The sequence below is a fragment of the Pongo pygmaeus genome, chromosome 3 (assembly GCF_028885625.2).
Source record: "Pongo pygmaeus isolate AG05252 chromosome 3, NHGRI_mPonPyg2-v2.0_pri, whole genome shotgun sequence".
NCBI classification, from domain to species: domain Eukaryota; kingdom Metazoa; phylum Chordata; class Mammalia; order Primates; family Hominidae; genus Pongo; species Pongo pygmaeus.
Genome location: NC_072376.2, coordinates 43,619,840 through 43,639,447, shown reverse-complemented (window position 1 = coordinate 43,639,447; position 19,608 = coordinate 43,619,840). Strand labels below are relative to the sequence as shown.

General features: G+C 35.3%; 1 protein-coding gene across 1 annotated transcript in view; it reads left to right on the top strand.

Moving 5' to 3' along the window:
* KCTD8 (potassium channel tetramerization domain containing 8) overlaps nt 1-5,635 on the top strand; it is a 279,420-nt gene extending 273,785 nt beyond the window's left edge. The window contains exon 2 of the mRNA XM_054486404.1: nt 4,289-5,635. Within this exon, the coding sequence (XP_054342379.1) occupies nt 4,289-4,749 (461 nt within the window). The 3' untranslated portion in view covers nt 4,750-5,635. The remainder of the gene's footprint in view (nt 1-4,288) is intronic.
* Nucleotides 5,636-19,608: the final 13,973 nt, after the last annotated feature.

Genomic DNA, 19,608 nt, shown 5'->3' with positions numbered 1-19,608 from the left:
ACTCAAAACCTATTTATTTTCAAATTTTATTGCCACATAAATCTGGTGCCACTAAAAACTGATCCTTCAAGTAACATCCCTCTAGTCAATGGAAAAGATGGCTGGTGGCCAGAGTGGGTCTGATAGAGTGGGTCTATCAGAAACCCAGGAAGAGAGAGAAGACACACTCAGCTGGGACATTAAATAACATTTAATATGGGACAGTTTACACCAGTGTAGGAAGTATACTAAGATTAGTTATGGTACCTAAATGGTTAAAACCTGTATTAGTCCATTTTCACGCTGCTGATAAAGACATGAGACTGGGAAGAAAAAGAGGTTTAATTGACTTAAAGTTCCACATGACTGAGAAGGCCTCACAATTATGGCAGAAGGCAAGGAGGAGCAAGTTATGTCTTACATGGATGGCAGCAGGCAAAGAGAGAGCTTGTGCAGGGGAACTCCTCTTTTTAAAATCATCAGGTCTCATGAGGTTTATTCACTATAGCTAGAACAGCACAAGAAAGACCCAACCCCATGATTCAATTACCTCCCACTGGGTCCCTCCCATGACAAGTGGGAGTTGTGGGAGTTACAGTTCAAGATGGTATTTGGGTTGGGGACACAGCCAAACCACATCAACACCTGTAGGCCTAAAACTATGAGCCTCAAGAGGGGTGGTAGAAGAGGGAAGGAGAAGAGAAGGGAGAGGGAGACAGAGAGAGCTTCCTGATAGGGCTGTGCCTCTAGGTCCAGGGATATAACCAGATCGTCACATTCCTGGGAGTGGGGTGGGGTTAGGGTGTTGTCTTGCTAGTCTTTGCTGTTGACTGAATCCAACTGAGAGCCAGAAGGCAAGGGAGCTTAAGAACATAGTCTGTACCCATCAGCCACTGTGGACAAAGGAGAATAGAGAATGGATCTGGTTAAGTCCAGCACAGAGTGTTAGCAGTGCATTTTCTCCACCCTACCCCAAAGTCTCAGCTGACTCTCCTTGACAGAGAGAGGCTTAAAACAAATAAAACCCTGTTGTATAGTTTGAAGTCAGGTAGCGTGATGCCTCCAGCTTTGTTCTTTTGGGTTAGGATTGACTTGGCGATGCGGGCTCTTTTTTGGTTCCATATGAACTTTAAAGTAGTTTTTTCCAATTCTGTGAAGAAAGTCATTGGTAACTTGATGGGGATGGCATTGAATCTGTAAATTACCTTGGGAAGGATGGCCATTTTCATGATATTGATTCTTCCTACCCATGAGCATGGAATGCTCTTCCATTTGTTTGTATCCTCTTTTATTTCCTTGAGCAGTGGTTTGTAGTTCTCCTTGAAGAGGTCCTTCACATCCCTTGTAAGTTGGATTCCTAGGTATTTTATTCTCTTTGAAGCAATTGTGAATGGGAGTTCACTCATGATTTGGCTCTCTGTTTCTCTGTTATTGATGTATAAGAATGCTTGTGATTTTTGTACATTGATTTTGTATCCTGAGACTTTGCTGAAGTTGCTTATCAGCTTAAGGAGATTTCGGGCTGAGACAATGGGGTTTTCTAGATATACTATCATGTCATCTGCAAACAAGGACAATTTGACTTCCTCTTTTCCTAATTGAATACCCTTGATTTCCTTCTCTTGCCTAATTGCCCTGGCCAGAACTTCCAACACTATGTTGAAATGCTCACCATCACTGGCCATCAGAGAAATGCAAATCAAAACCACAATGAGATACCATCTCACACCAGTTAGAATGGCAATCATTAAAAAGTCAGGAAACAACAGGTGCTGGAGAGGATGTGGAGAAATAGGAACACTTTTACACTGTTGGTGGGACTGTAAACTAGTTCAACCCTTGTGGAAGTCAGTGTGGCGATTCCTCAGGGATCTAGAACTAGAAATTCCATTCGACCCAGCCATCCCATTACTGGGTATATACCCAAAGGACTATAAATCATGCTGCTATAAAGACACATGCACATGTATGTTTATTGCGGCATTATTCACAATAGCGAAGACTTGGAACCAACCCAAATGTCCAACAATGATAGACTGGATTAAGAAAATGTGGCACATATACACCATGGAATACTATGCAGCCATAAAAAATGATGAGTTCACGTCCTTTGTAGGGACATGAATGAAATTGGAAATCATCATTCTCAGTAAACTATCACAAGAACAAAAAACCAAACACCGCATATTCTCACTCATAGGTGGGAACTGAACAATGAGAACACATGGACACAGGAATGGGAACATCACACTTCGGGGACTGTTGTGGGGTGGGGGGAGGGGGGAGGGATAGCATTGGGAGATATACCTAATGCTAGATGACGAGTTGGTGGGTGCAGCGCACCAGCATGGCACATGTATACATATGTAACTTACCTGCACGTTGCGCACATGTACCATAGAGCCTAAAGTATAATAATAATAATAATAATAATAATGATAAAAAGAAAAAAAATAAAAATATAAAAAAAAAAACAAATAAAACCCAACAACTTTTTAAAAATATTTGGTTGCAAATACTTCTGAAATGTAATGGTGTATTTCCTTACTAAGCAATTATAACATTAGCATTTGTCCTGGTTTTATCATATTGCAGACAAAGGAAGTTTGAAATATTGCTTAAGACTTTCCCAGAGATAGATAGATAGATAGATAGATAGATAGATAGATAGATAGATAGATATAGAGATATAGACATATAGACATATATACTTTATGTTTCTTTGTTGTTTGTGTTTTTCAGGAGAGGGAGTCAGGTTAGTCAAGGTATAATTTACATACATAAAAGCTCAGCCATTTTAGGTATACAGTTCTATCAGTTTTCACAAATGTATACAGTCATATAATCAACACCATAATGAAGAGATAGAATATTTCCATAATTCCAAAAAGTTGTAAAACTTTTAAAAATCTTTAATTCAATATTTGGCATTGACTTATGTTTCTTCTAATTTTTGAATAGAAAAAAAATGGTGATAGAAACCAGCAGTGTTGCACATAGGAGCTGCTTTTAAGAAAAGGTTTTTTGTCTCTTAATCCTTCTGAGTAATATCAACTACCCATGATGGCTATTAACTCATTTCATATATATTAGACTGATCAGTGGTTCATAACCTTGGATGCACATTGAAATCTTAAATGACCTGATGGCCAGGTGGCACCCCATTAAATCAGGAGGCCTGGGGTTGGTTCCAAGGTATCAATAATCTGAAGCTTTGTAGGTGATTATAGTATGCATCCAAGGTTAGACCCTCTAAATTAGACTAGTTGTTCTCAAGTCTGGCTGCACAATAGAACCCCTGGGCAATTGTTTAAAAACACTGATGCCTTCCTCCTGATTCTGATTTATACAACTTGTTCAAAAGTTTGACTCTAAGAAAATAAAATAAGAGTTGAGTAATTTAGATCTCTGAATTGTTGGGCTCCATTTAATGAAGGTTTTAGAACAGCTCTGGGTATGTGGTAGTGTTTAATAAATGTTAAATGGAGATCCTAATCCCACAGTGGAGTCAGGGAGAATAAAATATGCCTCTTTTTGGAAACACACTGTGTATTTGAAATAATTATCTTGGCAAACTATCACTTTCTGAAAATTGTCTTCCTAAGTAATTTCCACCAAATGGTAGCCTTATATTTTAAGAGAATTATCATATTTCAACTATATTTTCACACCATAATATTAGGCCCCTATATATCTTATAACACTTTCACAATTTTCCTCTAGGAAATAGACATGAAATAAGATTAAGAGACTAAGAATAAGATTTAAACCAGCCTCCCCTTTGGAAGCATAAATGATGTGATTGCAGCTCTGGGCCTGGAGAATACTGCAGCTTTGTAAAATATAGCAATGGTACTTTCTTGCTTTTACAGTGGCAGAATATATATACAAAGGACACCTAGCGCAGTGGGTAGAACAAAAATGAACTAAGTGTCTAACAAAACAGATAGAGGGCTAACAAAACATTACAATTTTTTTTATATTCCAGGAACTAGTAATTAAAATAACAAAAATCTTCTTTTCAGTATGAAGCTATTGATGGTGTCTAAGACAGAAACTCTCATTAAACAAATTTCTCAAAATTTATTGTTTTGAATAATTAATCAGCATGCTGCATCTTTCAGTGTATACTAAAGACCCTATGTCTTGTATTTAATCTCACAAACCTAGACTAGTACAACAAGCACCATTTTTGTTAAAATAAATGTTCTTGGTTTAAAATAGAAAATATAGAGTTCATTTAATTTTACCTTCACATTTCTTATTCATCTGTTCTACTCTTCTTCTTTTTTTTTTTCCTCCTTTTTAGGACCACCTCAGAAAATAGTATCACCTAAACAAGAACATGAAGATAGGAAACATGACAAAGTCACTGATAAAGGAAGTGAAAGTGGGACTTCCTGTAATGAGCTCTCCACTTCCAGTTGTGACAGCCATTCAGAGGCAAGCACTCCCCAGGACAACCCGTCCAGTGCCCAGCAGGCAACAGCTCACCAACCTAACACTTTAACATTGGATCGCCCCTCTAAAAAAGCACCTGTGCAATGGATACCCCAACCAGACAAACGCAGAAACAGTGAACTCTTTCAGACACTCATCAGCAAGTCCCGGGAAACAAATCTGTCCAAAAAGAAAGTCTGTGAGAAGCTAAGTGTGGAAGAAGAAATGAAAAAGTGTATTCAGGATTTTAAAAAAATCCACATTCCAGATTATTTTCCAGAGCGCAAACGCCAATGGCAATCTGAACTGTTGCAGAAGTATGGGTTATAGTAATTATCACATTCCTGCAGTATTTTGATGACATTCAATGTTTACTACAGTGTCACCACCTGACTGATGTCCTAACAATGGTCAGTGTGATTCTTGCTGCTCTTCCTTGTTGTGAACAGTGGATGTGGGACAGTATTTTCTTTTATGTTTTTGTTGTTGTTCTTTTTAGAAACATGATTAAAAAGGAAAAAAATTAAATCAATAAGTGTTAAATCAAAATGGAATATCTGATTCAAACCATTTTACAAGAATGAAAGTAAAATGTGCATGATCAAGCTTAGTATCTTGGTTTTTGAACTCTGGTCAACTGGATATGTTTGTCATTTTGTAACTTACCAAAAACAAACCACCATATCATACCAACTAAAATGATATATGGATGAAGCAACATCAAGTAAAATTTTAGACGAGGGTTATAAGACCCAAATCTAAAGCTGTCTAAATGTTAATGCAATAAAACAAGTATTATTTTTGCATGAATACAATGTTACAAATAAATCACAAGAAATAGGGAAGATCTGTTTGTTGCTTGGAAAGAAAAAAATTACAAAAAAAGCAAAAAAAATGTTTTAGACAAAGCCTATAAATGTAAGCTGTCTAGGAGATTGAATTTTCTTTGTTCTGGATCTGTGACTTTTTTGTGTATGTGTATGGTGTTTATGTATATTAAGATGGTGTAAATATGCCTTATACTGTTATTTATGGCATCAACATTCATTTATTAATGCTACTTATGATTATTACTGTGAAATGAGTCTTTTACAACAGGCTGTGAAAATTGGTATAACGATGCTTTGAAAGATCCTATTATCATGTTAATCAAAATAATAGAGGGAAATGGTAAAGAGCTTTATGTATTTATTAAAAAAAGAAAAATGTATTAGAATTTCTTGATTTCTATTGACTCTTCTTTAAAAATATTCAACTGTCATCTTGTTTTCAATTTTCCTTTAAAACTCTAAGCTGTAGAATTATTTGTTCAGACTTAATGTTGACAACTTTAAACGTAATTTAAAATGGAGACAGTCAGATCCAGATAGCATTGGTATGGATTAATAAACAGCCCACAAGAGAAAAAGTCCTCATGTAAAAATACACTAAAATGTTATTTTACCTATTAACCAGATTGAATGCTTCTCCAAAAACAACTAGTAAGTTACCTCTTACAGATCAAGGCACAAAAATGGCAATATCAAATTAAAAGGCCAGGCTTTATGAAAAATGATTTCTTCCTGGTTGTACATGTGGAAAGAAGCTTTCTTATCATAAGCCACACAATTTTGCCTTGCCATATCCACAGAAAGAAATGTATAACATCATGAAACTTCACTAAAGGAAAGGCTGAGAGAGGGTAAAACTATCTTCAAGAATTAAAGAACCCATTCTCCTCTGTAGCTGGTCAAAATGGAAGTTGAGCAGCATTTGTGGTATCATTTCTTTCAGCACAATACAATAAGATGAGCATTATCAACTCAAAGTTTAAAAAATCTTCATTCATTTTTGGATGCATTGTTAGATTTCTCACTGTACCGTTATGTAAAATATCACCTACAGTGGACTATTAAAGGAAACTAATGTATATGATTTACCTTGAATTATCTATCAGATTTTAGGCAAACAGCTGCTCTCAAGTTCTGCATTTCATTTTGGGAAAGTTGGCAGTCCCAACATGGCTTGATGTAGCTGCAACACACTGGTGAAAGGATAGAGCTTGGCAGTAAGGTTTCCACAGTTCAAATCCCACCTGTACCACTTACTATCTGTGATCTTAGGGATAATGTGGAAAATAAAGGGGCATAATACCATAGAAAACATTTAAATGATGTAATTGAAGTAAAGCATCACCAGTACTACTGGAGCTGGAGAGAAAAAAGGAAGGTGTTTGTCTTACTGGAGTCTAGGAGCCAGCACTATCAAATGGGGAGTTTGTAATACTCGGGGGCAAGCTGTCTGGTAAGAACTATAGCCTCTAAGGAGTCACAATCACTTTCAAAGATGCTTCCTGAAGCACAGAAGAGAATATTACTCTAGTTTTCCACTTTCCCCACATTCTAATTTTACATCAGCACCTTCCCTCTTCCCAATATAAGTAGGAGCCCATTGTCTAAGCAGCCTAGGAAATGTAATTTGTACAAGGGTTCCCCTTGAGACACAAAGTCCAACTGCAAAAGGCAAGGAATCAAGGAATAAATCTGAAAACCTTGCACCTTGCTCTGTTTTTTTTCCCCAATAAAATAGCTCAAATCGAATTGCAATGGAAATAATTTGGTAACTGGGAACTCTGTCATCTCTTCATATCTCTACACTGTAAAATAAGTGAGGCCAGTGATAGTTGTCTATTCTTACAGTCCTTGCTAAATTAGAATAAAAGTTCTGAACCAGGGGATAGAAGGGAGCCCACTTCAACAACTGTCTTTTGAGCACTTATCATACACCAAGCATTTGTTTCAAAGGTCAACAGCAAATTCAAGAAACACAAATGACCAGCTGTTGATTTTGGAAGGAAGCTTACAGTGGGTCTGATTCTCCTAAACCATCATGCTTTCCCCAGAAGCTAAAACTTGGCTGGTCTCTATTTGGGTTAAAAAGGGATCAAGGGATGCAGCAAGAATAGGGATTCTTCCTTGAAAGAAAAAGAAGACACCAAACTTTAATGGTGAGTTGGGCTAAAATTGGTATATAAAACTCCCTTTCCAAAAACACAGTAGATAAAATCTGACAATCACCACAAGTCAGAAGACTGGAATCAGGCACTGAAGTTGAGTATTTATTCTCCGCCACATGTTTTACATTTGTTTGGTACACAATAGATACTGAACTTGTGACCTGATGTGTTACCATTGCTAGTTTAAATGGAAACATTTAGTACTAACTAAGATGAGAGAAAAAAATATAAGTCAAGTGTGATATTTTGATTCTGGAAAAATGGAGTAGACTACATTTTCCTATTCTTCCTACTAAGTGTAATTAAATCCCTTTACATTACATTTAAAAAAAAAAAAAAAAGTAAGACTCCAAAAGGCTGAAAGAAGAGGAAAGGCTAGCTAGGGATATTGGGTGGTAAGTTCCCTTAGGTTTCCTTTTGCCTCATACATCCCAGATTTGAGCCTCACACATCCCAGAAACACTAATAGGTGCAGAAAAGCCCCAACAAAAGTCTGTTCTCTTTAGTCAAAAGACCAGGAAAGGGGTAGCAAGACAGAAAACATTTAGATAAACTCTGCTTTGTCAGGTTGGGGAGAAGTGGACAAAATTGCATTAGTTCTTTTGAGCCTCCCCACTTTTCATAGAATAAAATTCAAACACCGTATAGACCATAATATAGGTTCTCAATAAAATGGCTCCATATCAGTTTACCTTTGTTGGACAACAAACCACTCGAAAGGATAGTGGCTTAAAAAAAAATTATCTGCTTCCAATTCTGTAAATTGGCAATTTGTCCTGAGATCAGCTGGGCTGTTCTTCCACGGATCTCACCTCGGCTTACTTACCTGGATAATCCTGGTTATTTGGAAGGGGATGAATAATCTATAATGTCTTTATTGAATGGCCATTGACATGTTTCAATTACAGTGACTCAGTTGTCCATATAGCCCCTCCAATAGTCTAGCTCAGATTTATTCACACTGTGGCAGTGTATGAAAGAGTGTTCAAGGCCCTGAAGGTGTAGCTCTGAACTTATGCATCATATTCTCTGTATTCTATTTGGAATGGTCAAAGCAAGCCATTCCAAATTAAAGGGGGTGTGGAAATAGCTCTACTTCTTGATAGGAAGAGCAGCGAAGATTTTGTGACCATTTGCAACCTACCATAGTTCTGACATAGGCTTTCACATCTAGAAGCAAACTCTTTGCACACCAATTACTATGGATTTATGATTACCTGTACCGTAAAATCAATACCATCGCCAACTCCTCTAAAACCCAAACACATACAAACTTCTTCATCCACCTTTTGAAATCCTACCCATACTGTGTGTTTTAGTTCAAATGACACCTACTTTTCCAAGCTTTCTTTAATTTATCAGAACAGAATTATTAATCATTTCATTCTCAGATATCTCTGATCACTTTAAAAACATCCTTTCTGTACCTATCATTTATGTCATAATATATAAGGGTAATGATGTACACTTGTCTTTTTAATTAGATTGAAAGATGTTTCATGTAGGTTAAGATCTTACTTTTCTTTGAATGGGAAAAATAATGAGTAGAGAGTTTCTGCACACAGTGGGCACAATAATTTTTGCAAATTAATAAACATCCTTTTCAATGCAAGAATATCATTAACAGCCATTGATAGATACTCTTCCTGCCTCCCTAGGCTTGCTAAAAGCCGTTTTACAGTGTTTCCAGGCCAAATCTCACTCATTGATTTTACATTCCTAATCCCTCTCAGAGAGATTACTCAAAGGGATATCTTAAAAATATTTCACAGTTTGTTTCAATTTGGATGAACGTGATTTTGGCATCTCCTGCTTGAGATGCAGTGATTAGGCTGAAAATTATTTCTTCTCTCCTACAGTGTTTCCTTTTGGTTTGGCATACAGTAAACATAAGTTGTGACCTGGTATGTTAGTGATCTGTAGTTTAGAGTATTAAATAAATTTTACCAAGGCCTAGTTATATTTGTTTATGAAAGGATGAAATTTGAAAGAGTTTCCTATAAAATCCTTAAACATCAAACCTATTTTCAAATTACCCTCTCTCTCCATTCCATAGTCCTAAAAACGTCACTTTGAAACATTACATACAGGGGTTAAAAAGATCACATAACTACAGAATTGAAAGACTCTTAAAAATCATGTACATTTTCTACATAAATGAAATTAAAGTAATCTATGCCTATTTCTAGAATGTTCCCATGGGCTAAGTACTTTATCAGGTAATATCAAAGATACAGCCATAATAAAGACATCTAAGAGCTTATGGGTTTAATTTCAACTATAAGATGTGTACACAATGACTATGATACAGGGTAGGCAGGGCGGTAGGCTGTAATAAAAGCACAAATATTGTTATATGGATTTAGAGGAAAAGACGGCTTTATGGTGGAAGTGGACTGTGACATGGGACTTGAAGGAAAGGGGATTTGGATTTGTAGATATAAGGATGTTGAAAGGGGACTGTGTAAGGAAAGAGTCAAGTCTTTAAGTTTGAATGTGTAAGATAACTAGTAGATGAAGCTATTTTAGAAAAAATTTTACAAAAATATTATTGAATATATTTCAAAGTTTTAATGAATATACCATTCTTATGTTGAAGAAGATAGTAATGCTGACTGTTTTAATCATAATTTTCATATTCAAGATCATATTCTTATGAGTAAATTCTTTTTATACTCACCCAGTCTTTTTCTCCAGTCTCCAGTTGCAGCAGCGGAGTGCTAAGGTAGAGGCAAATTAAATTCTCTTTAAAATGCCTTTAAGAAGATGAAATGGAAACTGATCACTTAAAACTGATGAAAATAAATAAGTCAATTAGATCTTGGACCCAAAAATAACATTTTTGAGGGGAGAAGTATTTTAACATTCACAGTGTTTTGAATTGCCAGTGCATAGTGATAATAAAAAGCAGATTAATTTTTAGTTAGTTTCATTGACATTTTAAAATTATCTACCCCTATTTCCTCTACCTAGGGTAGATTGCTCTCATCAACTGTGCCTAACACTTATTGCAGTTCAAGGCAGAAAACAGTTATAGTAGAGTTTAACAAGTGCTAAGCCAGAAACACATAAAAAGACGGTCTTGCCTGCAGCTGCAAGTACATACCTTCATCATTTTCCACTTTAGCTACAGTAATAATGACTACACTGGTCTCTGCCTTCAATCTTTTCCCTTCCGGTCCATCCTTCATACTGCTAGAGAAGTGATCTTTCTACAACAAAAATTTTTCATTGTTATTATCCTCTTGCTTAAATCTCTTCATTTCACTGCCAACTGGGGAAAAAGACAAACTACTTTATATAACTAATAAAGTGCTCCATTTTCTGTCTCCTTTCTTTCTCCAGACTTATCACCATGTATTCACATGTACACACACGTCCTTTTTTCAGCTATTTTTAACTACTTGCAATTCCCAAGTAGAATTTGCTGCTCCTTTCATTGTGCTCACCAATACAATATTTTTATGACAGGGACACAATTTTCTAATGTGCGCATGTTTTCCTTTATCTCCCACTAACTAAAGATGAGGATTTGCCAGCACAGTCCTTACCTATTTGGTGACATAAAATAGAGTTTGTGGATACAATCCCTACCACACCCCATTCCTACCACATTTTCACCTTTCCTTTTTCTCATCTTTTTCTTCAAGCAGAATAAGTTATAGAAATAGAAGTTCACTATTTTGCAAACCCTAATGAAATAATGGATTTAAACACCAGCCACCCATGACAGCAAAAATTACATGAAGGGATAATGAAAACTTTATAATGGGAGGATCAGACTGGTAGTATCTGATCCCACTGCCAAATCTTAACATTATGCATAGGAAGACAACCAGACACTAGTGCCTCCTGATACAAAAGAATAGGAAGCTCACAGTACCACCTCTGTTGTATTCTTGCCCAAAACAGAGATGTATCTGATAGGTCCCTAGATCTAACTGCCAGTTTGCTGGGAAAACAGGGGATAAAGAAACCTAAATAACAACAAAATGGTGCAGTCAATAATTTCTAGGGTGGAGATTCTACATGACAAGTTAATTCTTCAACAATAAAGTGGTCAGGGAAAAACAAAGAGGGAAGAGGATCTATAGTCAAAAGACATATCCTGTAGATGCTATATTGGGAGTTCATGTGGATCCCAGTTCCCATCAAACCAACTGTAATACCATCATCATCATCAAGGAGTTTGTTCATCTTAGCTGAATGTTTAATGGTAATAACAAATTATTATTTGTTAACAATAATACCATGGATATGTTGAAAAAAGTGTCCATATCTTTTAGAAATACTCTCTGAAGTATTAATGGATTAAAATCTAAGACGTTTACCTTTAAAATAACCCATGGGGGAGGAGCAATGTGTTCAACTAGATGAAGCAAGGTTGGCCATATATATAATTAATGAAGCAAGTGATAGATACTCATGGTTTCTTTCTACTTTAGCATATGTTTCGAGAAACTCATAATGGAAAATTAGCCTTTTAAATAAAAAAGAAGCATTTTGAGAAGGTGAAGAATATTGACCCAAGAAATATCCTAGGAATTTTGAGCAAGGTTGAGAAAGTTAAGAGCATTTTTGAGGTTGGCAAACAAGAATTTATAGTGATACCAATTTATCTTATTGCATAACTTTCTGAAGGAGTATAGGCTCCTGTGGCAGAGAGTAGGTGTGGGGGGTGGTAGCATAATGTGTATAAAAGTAATTAGCTTTGTATTTTTTTTTTAACCATCGGAGAAATATAATGAAATATAGAGCGGCAAGAGAGATACAAGTAATGGTGAGGGTGTTAGTTAAATTATGGACCTTGTAAACTCAACTGGATTGTTTTAAATGAAGTGATTAAAGAAGGTAATAGATTGGGGATTGAGAAATGGAATAGATACCAGCCTGGAAATCTTATGAATCAAAGCATGAACTCAGAGAAAGTAAATGCATATGACATCTAGAAGTGATTGTGGTCAGTTAAAAGGATTCTTTTAACTTATAATTTTAATACTTCATATTTTGAAGGCATTCCAGAAGGGCCAAAAATCACTTGAATCTATTTCAGCTTTCTTGGCTAATTATTTGACTTACATAGTTCTGACCGTGTTGCATGATAGATTACTGTAATGGCTCTCTAACAGCTCTTCCTATAACCTCTCTAACAAATAATCTGTACCAGGCAACATTATTCTTCATAAAACACTGCTTTCATAATGTACTCCCTCACACAAGAGTCTCAGAACAAGGAGCCATCTGCGAGTCTAGTGTGACTGAACCTGTCATTCCCAGGCCTCTCTTAAGTGGCGAAACCCTGCACATTTTTGTTTCCCAGTTGCTAATTCTCATCAGCCTCAGCTCCAAGAAGACACATCTTCCTATTACTTCTTTTCTTTTTGTTTTCTAAATTTTGAATTCCTTTTCTTCCCTAATGTTTTTCACATCAAATCAATAATCCCATCAAAACCGAGATAAACACAGCATAACAAAAGCTGTCTGTGTGGGTTCAAACCCTAGCTTGATCACATATTAGCCAAATGCAACATAGTGGTGATAATTAGTACTTATCCTAAGGATTGATAATGAGTACTTATCCTTATGTAACCTTACATGTATTACATATAATACATGTAAGATTCTTAAAACAATACTCACCATTACTCAACCATTTTTCCAACTGCTTATGAAAAGCCCTTTTTGCCATATTTCCTTATTTGATTCCCTTTAGTAGAGATACAGAATTGCTATATCTCAAAATATTTACCCATGGTGTTCTATAGATTTGTTCTATAATTACATGAAAAAATAATTACAACCTCTACTATCCTTGTATCACTATGTTTAAATAGTGTTTTGCACCATTAGTTATGATAATTAATAATGCTTATGATTAATCAAATGTTAAATATATAAATTAAATAAAAGAAGCAAACAAATATATTAATAAAGGAATCTAAGAATGAATTACTAAACAAAATAGCATAAATTTATCAAGTGAAGTTTTCAGAGAAATAAACTATCTCAAATTCCCAACTTGTTCTAAAGTAGGATGCTAATTTCTCACTCTGGGTTCAACATTAACACTCTTGAGTTATACATCCAATTAATTATGCATCATTTTTCTGTTTCAAAAAACCAAAGCATGTGTACTTCTTCTCATTATAGTTGCCTCTTGTTTGTTAGTAAAGTTAATTTGTTATATAAACTTTCAACGAAATGTGCAATTTTAGAGAAGTTTCAAAAAGATACCTAAGCTGCATAGTGCTCGTCTATGTACCGAGGAAATTTTAAAAAGTAAACTCTGACACGAATCAATGTTGACATCTTAAATACTTATTAATGTAAATATTCACTCAGTCTGAGATTCTATTCTATCCATATCAGTGTAGTAAAAACTGAATTATCAGAATGCAAATATTCTGCTGAGGATTTTTTTAATAGGGGGCAGGGAGCTGCTACTATCCTAAAGGTAATATTTCCCCTAAATGTTTGTTTAATACTATGACATGTCACTAATTGCTATTTTAACTGTGTATGAAATTTGACAACAAAGTGAATTTCTTTTCTCTTTTTCTTTAACGAACAAAATTTATCAGTGTTTTCTTATTGAGATATAATTCACCTATATAAAGTATACCATTCAGTGGTTATTAGCATATTCACGAAGTTATACAACCATTATCAGCGTCCAGAGTATTTTCATCATCCTGGGAAGAAAGGCCATATCCTTAGAAGTCATTTATGAATCCCCTTTCCCCACAGGCAGCCCCTGGCAACAACTAATCTACTCTTGGTCTCTGTAGATTTGCCTATTCTATATATATATATATATATATATATATATATATATACATATATATATAAAAAATCATACAATATGTAGCCTTTTGTGTGGAGCTTCCTTTATTTAGCATACTGTTTTCAAGATTTATCCATGTTGTATCATGAATCAGTACTTTATTTTTATGACTAATATTCCAATGTACGGGGCTACAAAATTTTATTCTTCAGTTGATGGGCATTTGTATTAGTTCCACTCTTGGCTATTATGAATAATGTTGCTATGAACATTTGTGTCCAAGTGTTTCACTGGATGTATGTTTCCAATTCTTCTGGGTATATACCTAGAGTGGAATTGCTGGGTAATATGGTAACTCTCTGTTTAACTATTAGAAGAATTGCCAAACTGTTTTTCAAAGTGGCTGCAACATATTACATTTCCACTAGTAATTTATGCCTTCATAAATTACAGTCTTACATGCTTCATAAATGCAGTCTTCTCAACATCCTCTACAATGCTTGTTATTTCTCTTTTTTTCAGTACTGTTCTAATGTGTGCAAAGTGTTATTTCATTGTGATTTTGATTTGTATTTCGCTAATAACTAATGAAATTGAGTATCTTGCATAAGCTTTTGATGATTTCTGTTTCTTCTTTGAAGAAATGCCTATTCAAGTCCTTTGCACCTTTTTTAATTGGATTGTCTTTTTATTTTTAAGTTGTAAGAATTTTTTGTATATTCTGGATATCAGATATTTAGACCCTTATCAGATACATGATTTACAAATATATTCTTAAATGTTTAAATTAATACGTTTCCCAGACATTGCCAATGAACTATGTACATATGAGAGCATGCCTTCAACATTCAGGCAGACAGATTATCACTCCATTTTGGTGTTCACACACTGCTTACTCAGAGTCTGAAGGTCAGCCAGCAGTGAGAGCTTAGAACTTTCTCAAGTCTTTCCTGGGCATGTACATAGCCCTGCATATGTATGTGATCTTCCAGATTCCCAGAAATATTTTGGAGCTTTCCGAAGTCCTCTGTATATATCTAATTCCTCATTTTTTTCTTTTAATTAATTTGTTTAGCTTATTGTTTGCCCCAACTGTTATCACTGCCTCAGGTAACTGTGATGATAAACAATTGTCACTGATTATTTCCAAAAACACCTTCGGGAAAAGACTGTTCATACTGGGGAAAGTCTGAGTCAGGTCAAATAAAAACAAGCTTTATCAGTGGGATTTCCCAGCAAACCATGGGAATTGCTTTGAAGGAATTCTAGCCCCATTTTTTCCCCCTTCAGAAGAGGCTAGGCTGTTAGTTTTCACTTTGATTGGTAGCTATTGCTTTTCACAGAGCTAGGGAGAGGGTCCTAGGACTAGGGCATTAAAATGCCACAAAACTCATTTCTTTTACTGGAATTCTGCTGTTTTTCTTAGTAAAGACTCTCCTAACTGTTACAAGTTTCTGGTTAAGTTTTAGGGTATTAAAAAAGTTGGTTTTGAGCATTTTTGCCAGTATTTTTATAGCTTTTATGGTGATATTTTCTATGGTTAAAATAGAGAAATGATCAAAGTATGATTTCACAATCCACATGGCTTATTGTCACAAAAAGAGACTTTTTTTTTTCCACAATGTTCAAAAAGAGGGAGAATAATGAGAACAAATCTCACAGGAAATACACTTGATGGAGGAGGTATTTTAAACCATACAGTGAATTCCAATTTCATTTAGAGTCCAATTATTAAAGTCTAGTTGCTCAGTTAGGATGGAAGCAGTCCTCTTTGGATATAAAGCCTAATCAAAGTTTGAGGCATACTTTTCTATGAGATGTTTTCAGAAGAGACAATTTGACCAACACAGTGGAGATCTGGGAAAACACACAACATCCTTTGGCACTAGCAAGCATTGCAGGTGTGGGCAGGGAGGACTTGGGGGAACAGCTCAAAGACTGGACAAGAGTAGCCTTGCCACAGCCTATGCTCTCAATGTGTTTGTCAGAATCTTGGGTTATATATGTTTTGGAGTACAGCAGTTGAAGCCAATAATTCACATTTATGGTCTGATAAGGTATGAGGTAACATTCTCGAGGGGAGAGGGATTACACTCCATGTTCTTACCATAGCAAAACATTATGTCACACAGGTAGCAAATCTTGTACATGCTTGGAATCATTTCAGAGCTACATAATAAAAGGAAAGGATTTGGGGGGAACTTTATCCATTCCAGCTCTATTACTGTTTTTGAAATTGATATAATTTTAATGTTTGTCTTTTCCTGAGGAAAGTTTTTCATTGAAAGGAAATCGCATATTTCCTATTCACAGAAGAGTTGTGCACATCCAGTGGTATTACATAGAATCTTCCTAGATCAAGTCATTTCTTTCTGTCTTCTCAGAAGCCCGTATTCAAATTCAACATAATTTAATTTGTATGGAAGAGAGACCATAGGAACAATCGTTTTCCTTTTTAGTCATATTTTTGTTCTTGATTTTAACACTCTGTGCTTGTATTAAAATTCTATCATGAATTATGCACCATACAAAATCAGTACAGTGGAGTAACATAAATCAAAGAACAGGTGATATGTTGAAAGTTACCATTCTCATAACTGAAAGTACTGTCAGTTCTGATCTAATAATAATAAAAGCACTGACTGTTGTATCTAGATTTTCTTTCCTGGACAAAGAAGGATAGTAATCAGCAAAAAATTCATTTTTCATAACTACCTCCATTGTTCTAGAGTTCCTTGAATTCTAAACATCATAATAATCACTTCCCTCAGTACCTAGAAATCATGTGCCTGCATGATAGAAGCCTAACCGGCAGCTGTGACAAAGTAAAAAATCCAGTCACTTCAAAAGAGCTCCTACCTTAGTCTTGATTAAATCAGACTGCTATAAAAAGTTTGCTATTTAGAATAGTCACCTTTTCCAAAACACATGCCAGTGGAATAATTATTTAGCTTGAAAAGTCCTATTAAGAGAAACAAAATCACCAGCAACCACGGGAAGTGGAGGTTCAAAGCCTCGGTTTATGAGTGAGAGTCTGATTCACCTTGAACAGGACATGTACAGCTAGCTACACATGGACTGACTGGTAACAAGATAGTGTAACATTGTTTTAGAATCTTTTTTTAAAAAAATCCTTTGGAAGCCCAAGTGAAATGCTTTCAGTATCATAGTAATAAACTCTAAATCCAACTATATCATTAGCGTATTTGATGGGCAACTTTCTCACTTTCCCCTCATGACTTCAGCAACCTCAGACTTGTTATGGTTTGTACTGAAGAAACTGCAAATGTGGGGATAAGACAGCCTTTTCATAATCACACGAACTGCGCATAAACAGTGTCAGCAATATTTCAGCATAAAATTCTGAATTTACCTATACATAAAACACACTTAATTAAACTTATCTAATCTCAAGCCAGAATCTTCCAAATAATAAATAACTCTTCACTGAAAATGTTGTTTCTTGCCACCTGGGGACATGAAGATAATTAAAGAGTGCCATAAATATGTTATTTTGTATTTGTCAATCTTGCTCTTAACAATTATCGTGACAGTCCTATATAAAGAATATTTATTATCTTAAGGAAATATGTAGGTCATTATTCCTAGCATTGAAAGGAACCAAGTAAAGTATCATTAAATTATTCAGTGTTCTGCATATTTAACTGAAAACCCTTAAATTGCTTGTCTGTGTGTTTTAAAGCAGAAATTCCTAAATTCCACCATTTGAGATTGGAAATCACAGTTGGAGAGTAAACAGGATCTGTCTTCAAATTAGGATGAAATTTCTATTTCACATATACTGTTGTCAATATCTGGATGTTGAAACAGATGCATGCATGGCACAGTGAAAACACTGTTGAAATTATGGTTCTGAATAATCAAAGTTTCCTATGTTGCTCTAGTGTTCCTCTTCACTGCATTCAACACTATGTGTATTTGTTCTCTCTTTGCAAAACATCATATCTTACATGTTAATAGCCACCTGATGAGGTACCACGACTATAGAAAATACCCCATAGGTTGGCATGTGCTTGTTATATTAGATTTTAAGTATTTTTTAACTTAAGCAATTAAAAAAATGCTAAATGGAATCCTGAATTATTAGTTTGCATTCATATTTCTACCTAGTATTTTATTTGTACATCCACTTATTCATTGCTGTGTTTTTGTTTGTTTAGTCCAGTTTTTTTTTTTACTACAAAATTAGACATTAATGCTGCAGTCATAAGTAATAAAGACACAGTGGCCTTATAGAGTTTATCATCAGTAAACAATTCCAAGTGTAAATAAATAAAGCTAAAAAATAGTCATCTGGGATAAAAATCTCTCCCAGAAGACATCTGGCCCTGCATCTAAAGAATTAGTAGGCGTTTTCTATACAAGGGAGTTATGGGATTACTCAATGCTTTTGTGGAGAGAATGGATTTTCAAATTCAAGAAAGAAGATTGCACAAATGAGAAAATGAAAGAAATCCAGAAGGCAGAATGTAGAGAGGTGAAGCTGCAGAGGTCAGTGGAGACCGGAACATGGCGAGACTTTTAAGCTATTTCAAAGGCTATTTCAAAAGCTATTTCAAAGATTTTTTTCTTAAGGACAATGGGAAGCCAATGAAAGTTTAAAAACTTGAGAGTAAATGAACAAAAAATTTTCAGACTATCATTCTGGGTGCAGAGGAAGGTAAAAGTTTGTGTATGACCAGTTGGAATTCTGTCACAGTTATCCCGGGAGAGAGATTATGTACAGTACTTGAACAGGGGGGTGAATATTAGGTATAGAAAAAGTGAAGTAATTGGAAAGACCCAGGGCTATTCGGAATATGTTCTTTTCTTAGGATGTCTCCATACCTCTGACTCAAATGCCTCTGGTAGACTTAACCCTTTCATAAGCCTTGTGTAACCATTATAAGTAGCTTTTTGGTGGGAATCAAACTGTCAATAAAAGAGAGCAGTGGACACAATTGGAACCTCAGCTTGGTTATTTACTACCTACCAACAGTCACTTACCATTTTGGAATTAGTTCTTTCTAGATTATAGAATGGAGATCTACAATGTCTAGCAGACAGTACATGCACAGAGTATTTTATAAATAATATATAAAAATACCACTATTATTCAAAGAAAGTAAATTCAAGTAGATTAATAGCAATAATTATGCACCTTGAGGAAAATAGGAGTGTAGAGAAGGGGTATAAGTTATCTCAAAGGACCATTTGTGAAGGAGAAATTCAATACTCCATCACACAAACTACACAACAGCCTGTTGGTTTCTTCACCTATTCATCACATCAAACATCTGCAAAAACCCCCTTAGCCTGCCCAAACCAATTTGGAGTCTGGCTTTGCAACTATAATACCAATCTCTCTTTCTATCACATATTATATGAACATCACAGCATTTCCCTCCCC